This window comes from Corapipo altera, unplaced genomic scaffold, assembly GCF_003945725.1.
Source record: "Corapipo altera isolate COAL_440 unplaced genomic scaffold, ASM394572v1 70, whole genome shotgun sequence".
NCBI classification, from domain to species: domain Eukaryota; kingdom Metazoa; phylum Chordata; class Aves; order Passeriformes; family Pipridae; genus Corapipo; species Corapipo altera.
In genome coordinates this window covers 3,215,660-3,223,687 of record NW_020884911.1, presented here as the reverse complement: position 1 = coordinate 3,223,687, position 8,028 = coordinate 3,215,660, and the positions used below count along the sequence as shown (strand labels likewise).

Below are 8,028 nucleotides of genomic sequence, written 5' to 3'. Positions count from 1 at the left end.
TTCACTGATGCAGAAAGAATCTTTCTTTCTCTCATTAAAGACTTCTATTTTTTTCAGGAGTATACAGCAGAACTTTATCGTATTCTTGCTTTTACAGCTGTAAATTAACTTTGTTTTCATTTTCTTAACTTCTTTATTTGGACAGGTTAAAGGTTTTCTCCCAGGTTTGATCTGAGATTTCTCCCCAGGCTGTAATTCCAATTGTCATTTTGTGCTGCTGGCTCAACACTTGTGCTTTTTTCAGATGAACGAGATATTTTGCCATTGTCATCACTGTTGTGTATTGTTAATTAAATACCAATGCAATTAAGCACCTTTGTCTTTCAGGGAAACAGACTACACTTTCAGTTAATATTTAGTTATTATGTAGGTTGAAGAGTGTACTCATCTCTGTTTTCCAGCTTCCAGGTGCAAGGATGTGCCTCTCAGCTGAGAAACAGAACCCATGATATGGACTAAGATTCATAAACCAGGACTTAAGTCAGTGCTAACTCTCAGTGAGAGATTGAGGCTGGCACTGCTCTCTGCAGGTGACTTGCTCACATAATATTTATCTCTTTAAGCCTGTCAGTCCCTCAGACAGTCCCTGAGGTCAGGGCACACTCAGCCTCTGTGCAACTCTTCTGCTTCTGCTGCCCGAGATGTGGGTGAGAAAAACCATGAACTGCTATCTACCTGGTGCCTTTTACCATGTTGTCTCTTTTGGAAATACCTTACTTGATACATTCTATGATTTCATTTGTGGGTTTCTTCCCTTTTTATTTTTCAGGCTGAGATAACAGCCCTCTGGAAGAGCTGGAAAATACACAAGTAAGTTTTATTTGTCTTTTTATGTTGTTTTTTCTTCCTTCTCTGAGTCACCTTTCAGAAGAGACGTCAGTCACTGCTGTCTAGAGAGCTCAGAGGAGCTTCCTAACTCTGCAATTTAAATTGCTTAAGATCAGGTGGTGAGTTTTTCAGAATCTTGGAAGAATCTTGAAAGAATTTCAAGGTGTGTTTCAGGTTTCACTGCAGTGAAAGTGCATCCGAACTTTCCATCAGCACCAGTACAAAAGCCTTGAGGTTTGGGTGGGAATCTAGAGAAATATGTATTTGGTTTTTGTATTAGACTTTGTATGTCTAGAGGCAGAAGAGTAACAGAGTCTATTTTTGATTGACCTTAATATCATGTTTTGGCCAGCATGTGCAGTTACAGATGGCAGGTGATCTGGATTTGAGTTGTGCCTTCAGCAGGGGCAAACAAGCACAGAGTTTGTGCAGACACCTGTATAGCTTTCCATCCATTAATATGAGTTTTAATTTTTACAAAGTGTGCACCTCTTGTCTAAAAATTTATTGTGGCAGATGTTCTCCTCCCAAAGAACATTTTTTCTGCTGCCCCCTGAACCAAAAAAAAAACAAAACCTCTCCATAATCTTTTAAAAAGAATAATGAACAAAGGATTCACCCGTTGTCTGTAGGGAACTGAATGTAATACTTGCCATCCAGAGGGTTGATTTTTCCTGGGGAAAAATACAGGCTACTACTCCCTCTCCTGGCCTCATAGGGGAAATATATGGAATAGTCAAAAGGGGGCATTCTTGCTTTTTCAGACAAATGAAAAATAAGTCATAAAATAAGTCTATAGTTAGACCTGTCATTTAGGTAGAGCAGGAATTGCTCAAGCTGACAGTCTTCAGCCAAAGCAAATATAACAGATGGAATATTAAATATCAGAAGTGATTTGCAGACTAATTTAATCTCTTGCTTTGTGGACAGAGGTTTTATCTAGCTCACCTAAGGTTTACCCAAAGCTTTTATTAATTGATGAAAATGCCCATTGCACAGTTGCACGTACTGTATCTGTGTATAAAAATATATATATATCCCCTCCCATTGTCAGTTAAATCTCATAGAACAGTTCTTTATATCTGTGAAAATACAAATGTGACAGTCCTACCAGTCTACATAAGGATTTGCTGCGACTGATTTTGCATTTTGAGCTTTTTTGTACTTTGGGCATATCTGGAGTTGCCAAGTAATTGCTGAACAAGCTGTGTATTATCATAAAAATCTCTTGAAAGGGCAAATCCTTATGTACAGCCAGTCTGGATGTGCCTGGAGAAATTCCTGATGTCTTGTGTAGCCCTTTCTCATGGAAACAAGAGCAAATCCAGCTCTGACTGTGCAAATAGAAAATGATGTTGGTTTTAAGCTTCTGTGTTAAGAGATGTCAACAAAGGTGTTCACTTCTGAGTTTACCTGAGCACTTATAGATTTAAACCTGTTAACAAACACATTCAAACTAGTGCTGATAACTTCTGTTTATAATAAAATCTTACTCTGCTCTCAGGTATTTCTAATACCTATATTTGCTCCAGTGTTATGGTACTTATTATTAGGTAAAGGCTTCCTATACATGGTAATTAATATGCTTTACTATTAATATTCTGGATCAACTCGGGGAAAGCAAACTTATGACCTGGATTTAAAAAAAAAATCACATCTGAAGCTATATATTGTGTTCTCTTGCCTAAAGAATCATTTTCTTTGTAATTCAGTTTTTATCTAGCTAATGCAAATAAAAAGTTTCTTCTGCCCTAACATTATAGAATATTTTAGTTACCATGTTTTGAAAAGATGCTGCTTTTTCAACCAGGATTGGTTTTTTTACAGTGCAACATCTAATTTAAGTGCAGTTGGGTTGGGATAAAGACGTTTCTCATCTTGAAGGTATAATTAGAACACACCAGCACAACAAGCAGGTTCAGGGGTCAGATCTTTTAAAGCTTCAGAGCAGATGTAGAGAGGGCCATAAAATATTTTAGTTTTCAAACAAACAATATCCATGATCTATCTTCATTACCTATCACCTCCCTTGGTCATTTATACTTGAGGAAAGCAGGAGCAAGGCACTACCAGATACTCACTCAAAAGTTATAAGCAATCACTAAGCTGCAGAGGAATAGGCAGGGTTTACACTGACAGTTTTCCCATGGTAATGGAAGGAAAGTATTGGCCTCAACCACTTGCTTCCCAGCTCCTCATATCTCTACTTAACCAGGGTGGGAGGTTAATTTGGAGTTAACTATTTGCATCAAATACTCGAGTTTGTTATGCTTAAACCTGCTAATGTAGACATATCCTTACAGAGACTGAATATTTGGAAAAGATTAAGTTGAAATGAAAGGAAGGAATAGAAGAAAGGACTACAGAAAAGCAGTTGTAAGTATAAGGAAGAAAGATACTAGATATAACCTGTGCTCATTGTCAACTTAAAAATAAAACATGGAGAGGTGAAAGAATTGCAATTAATCCACTATGCAAAACAATGGCAAAAGGATTAAAAAAAAAAAGGTTAAAAGATGGAGAGAAAACAGAACCAAAATGGTCAGTCTGCTCCTTAGTTAGGTGACTGACTACACATTTATTGGATTCTGCCTGCAAACATATTCTTCCCTACATGTACTGTGACCATTTTTAGGATTGCTGACTGAGGCAGGGTGTGTGTGTGTGTGTGTAACTCTTCCCTTTCCTCCTATTTTGTGCTACTTTGCACTAAGTGGAGCTCCTTAGGGTCCTGCAGCAGGATTTAAAAAGACAGGTTGCCATTCTGTTTTAGGATAGATAATACCCAAATGCATATTTTGAGCAAGTTTGCAGGTCTCCAAAGATAGGTGGTAAATTATTACTAATATTTTTTATTAGGAATCTATTATTAGTGGTCTGTTGGAAGACAAAATGCTGTAGTAGAAATGTGGTTTTATACAGAATTTGTTTAGTGGTATGTTTGTGTAGGTGGGAAGGAGTGTAAGATACTTAACTGTAAAACTTGGGGGAAAAAAGGCTAAAAAACTGACTATGAGTTATGTTCATCTTCCATGAAGTAGAAATCAGGCAATGAATTACTTATAGACTACGCCAAAAATGTCTGTGTGAGAATAAAGGAAAGTATTCTCAAACAAAATTCTCAAACTTGTCTGTTGGAAGTCAGACCTGATTTCAAAATGCAGAGGAAGAGGGAAGGAGCTTACTGTGACTGTAGGGAGATATTGGACAGGCCATAAGGTGGGAGGGTAAAGGACCATACAAACAACCAAGAATAATCATTTGTGGAATAACATGGAGTGAGCTGTAAATCCTGGAGCTCTGCTAACAATGATAAACTCAAGAAATCAAAGTTATTTTGGTAAGACTTTCATTACACAACAAAAGATCTATGTCATTCCAAACATTGCTTAAAGATATGGGGAAGAAAAAACAAACAAAATCCCAACCAAAACCTGGTGAAACTGAAAAGTATCTAAAACTTCACAGCACTAGGAAGGATATAAGAGCAATCAGGTGTTGCAGAAACACAGGGACAGGAACCAACTTGGCCATGAAATAAGTGATCTGAGGACATGCTACTGCACCAGCCTGACCCAGTCAAATGGTTCAGTGAGGGGCCCAGCTCATGTTTAACCAAATGGGTTTGTGAGAACTCAGTGTTGCACCTGCCTGGTCCTTCAACTGATTTCTTAGGGAAGTTGTCAGGATGACATTTGTTCCTGTGTTATGTTAACACCATGCTCTGGCTAATCCAGGTGAGGGACACAAGTGTAATTCCTTTAATGTTAATGAAGTCTGTGTCTGTCCAGTTTTAGAGGAAGCTGGATACACATCACTGCTAACATTTTCCTGTTTTAACTTGAGCCAGCAATGGGGCTCTTTCAGGCTTTCTTTTGGGCTCTTTTCAGCTTGTGGTAATTTTAAGGTTCCAGCAGAAGCTTCAGATGCCTGGCTCTTACTTGTCTTAACCTTTCTTTGGACAGTATGAGGGAAAACTTTCCTCAGCAGTGTAATGGACTTCAGCTTAAGTAAGAACCAGCATGAGAGGTTTCAATACTGAATTTGAACTTGATTATGTACAAGGTTCAAATTTGGCATCAAAACTGCCAAGATTTGCATGTCAATTTGGCTGTGAGTTTCCACATGGGCTGCTGGATGTACTTCATTTGAAACTATACTTCTGTAGACTTTGTTTTCATTTAAAAGTGGGGGGAATCAAATATCCTCTGGAGGAAAAGCCAGGCAGCTCTTAAACTCAACTTTGAGCTTGTCCCTGCAGCAGATGTAGTGCAAAATTTTAATTAAGAAAAAATTTTATTAGGAGAATTGAGAAGTTAAGCTGATCTGTTCTTCAAACTCCCCCACAGAAACTGCTCACCCGATTTCACAAGAACACGAACAGAAGCCAAAATTTCATGATCAAGCATCTACTTGCAGGTAAGAGCAAAACTCCAAAGGGTTCTTGGCATTTGGCAAAATGCAGACCAAGTTCTGGAACTCTTGGCTTAGCTTTGTCTTCAAATATTAGTGCAAGTGTTATATTAAGAAACCAAACAGTGAAGGGGTTTTTTGGAGGCAGTGCTGGGTGGCAAGAAAAGGTAAATCAGAGCAGAATGATAAATAATGTGTTGGTCTCTGAAAGGAGAGGTGTCATCTTGTTCCTGACACACTGTCAAGGAGATGTTTTACTGGTTTGACTTTCTGTGTTGGAGAACACACAACAGTGACTGAGTAAGTGGTTTTATAGGGAATCTCACCCATGTTACAATAAACGGAGCTCAGAGATAACATATCTTTTGTGCTTTTACGCTTTTTGGGATGATAACTGTGAAAAATTACCTAGTGAAGGTTAGCAAGCTGTACCTGTGGCCATTTTCTCATGACCCCTGAGTGATAAAGTTGACTATCTTGGATCATGATGTGTTGTCAAATGACAGGTTTGCCTGTCTGGCCAACGGAAAGTAATTGAGGAGTGTTATGGTTTTGCAATCCGTGCTTCACCAAATTTGTAGCTTTTTGAGCTGTTAGACCTGAACAAAATAGGTCAATGTTGACAGAATAAGGTTGGCTCTCACTTTTCTTCAGTTTTTGACTAGTTCTGTGTGTACCTCTTACCTGAAAGCAGCATGTGGGAAGCAGAGTTTTCTGGAGGTATTGCTGTTATAATTTCACTTACAGCTCAAGTTAAGATTTCTCTTTTTTTTGTGTTATGGCACAGTGGGTTTTTTGGTCACTATTCTAAAATCTGTACCTTGAATTCTCAAATCTGCATGAATTTAAGTGAGTAATCTGATAGGCTCCTGTAAGTGGGGAATTGGGAAATCCCTACCAGCTGGAACTGCTTAACAGTGGAAGCTTTGCTGACCTCAGATTAGCTGTCCACAAGCCATTTAGTTTTGTAGGTGGGAGGCCAAGAGATGAAGCAGCAAAATTGCTTCTCTTACTCTATTTCTCACCCTTTTCTCTTCAGTAGTGGCTTCATCTACTGCACCCACATTGTGTCCTGAAGTACATTAGTAATTGGGAAAAAAAAAAGTGTTATGTGGGGGTTTTTTTTAATACTCCTTTAGATCTTGGGACAGAAGAATCTGTGTAAACAGATCCTTATGGCTGAGATAATCTGTAGCTGTTCAATACCTGCTGACTGTGGCTATTTTTAGTCACTAGATACACTAAAAATGACTATTTTTAGGTAGCTTCCTCCTCAAATACCTTCATTTGCATGAAATGTCTTATCTTGCCACTTTGAGTTTGTGTAAGTCAAATAACAAATGTGTAGCAAAGTGTAAAATCAGACTGGTTTACATCCATTACACTTTTCCAGGTAAACTATGTCTGGAAAGAAGAAAGATTAAAGAAAATAGGCTGTTTTGGCTACAGGTAACTTTATTATATATATAGATGACTTTATTTATTTAAACTCCTGCGGGGAAAGAGACTCAACAGTGGCACCAAACATTAAATGATACCTTTGTGGTGGTGTTCTGTTCAGGGAAACAACTTGTAAATAGACTTCACTGTAACCCCAGAACAACATAAGCACTGGAAATCCTACAATTCCATGTCCTGGAGGAAACAGAGACCTGTATTTTTACCATAGCAGGCATTTAATGACCAAATACGAAGTGGGGAAAAAGCTTCCCTTTGAGATGTTGAATGAGCTGAAGAACCCTGAGATGAAAATGTGTTTTTTCAGGTCAGATGTGGTGTAACTGTGGGAGCACAGCTGGGAGGGGATTGGAGCTCAACATGCATGAAACAGTGGAAAAAGGTGTAAATGAGCTGGAAAAATTGGGATTGGTGGGACCAGTGTGGGGACCAAATGCTTCTCCTTTGCATCAAGTGCCTCAGCTCCTTGGTACAGCATCTGTGTACAAATGCTAAAGGCAAATGAAGCAATTAAAATATCGTAGGAATTAGGAACCAAAATTCCAAAGTAAATGAAGTGCTTAAATATATGCAAGAAATTAAAATATTGTTATATCAGCAGACCACATGCTAGACTGAAGAAGCTTTGTAAAGGAAAACATTTATGGGAGGAAAGTATGCAGCGGACAAAATTTAAGCTTAGAACCTGTGTTTGAATGTTTTGATGTGAAAGAAAAAGTGTTTTGCTACATTAGGGAAATACTTTTCTTTTTTCTACTTATGTCTGATATTAAGAAAAGGTGTTTACAGGGTACTAAGGGGTGCTTTTCCCAGCCTGCAGTTATCATGGATTTTCTTAAATTAAAAAACCCCACAATCAAACAAAAAAAAAAATTCCCAACTTGAAGCAACTCCGAGGGATTTGCTAACTTATTGTTTTGCCCCGAGGCAGGATCAATTTTACCTGTTATTCAAGACAGAAGTTTGTCTGGCTTCCCTTTAAAAACCATTGTGATAAAAACTAAGTCTTCTTGCTTTCATCTGTTCACATATTTATCTTTACCTGATACATAGGAATTAAGCCCATTATTTTGGCTCCTCTGTGTAAAATAAGTAGTGAATGTTTGCAGCAGCCTTTTGCAGAAAATACTTCCACTTCTGCAGAGTGGAAGGCTGTTACTGTCCCTTCAGGTGGGCTTTAGGCTTTGTTACTCAAAACAACTTCCCTAAAGGCAGTCAAATGTAGCACAAATAAAAAAATAGTGTAGGAAAGACCAAGGTGATACTTGAAGCCAAACCCAAATGCCAGAGTAGAATCACTCGCCCTGTTTGCTTCTCAAATCTTTGCTT

General features: G+C 38.2%; 1 protein-coding gene across 4 annotated transcripts in view; it reads left to right on the top strand.

Moving 5' to 3' along the window:
- The first annotated feature begins 798 nt into the window (after window positions 1-798).
- Window positions 799-8,028, top strand: part of BCL11A (BCL11A, BAF complex component) — a 130,165-nt gene continuing 122,935 nt past the window's right edge. For 3 of the 4 annotated variants that reach the window (XM_027653834.1, XM_027653830.1, XM_027653829.1), the window contains exons 1-2: window positions 3,140-3,204; window positions 5,178-5,247. In XM_027653834.1, the coding sequence (XP_027509635.1) occupies window positions 3,163-3,204; window positions 5,178-5,247 (112 nt within the window). In that variant the 5' untranslated portion in view covers window positions 3,140-3,162. Of the gene's footprint in view, window positions 811-3,139; window positions 3,205-5,177; window positions 5,248-8,028 lie in introns of those variants that run through there. The other variant, XM_027653833.1, reaches the window with a different exon arrangement.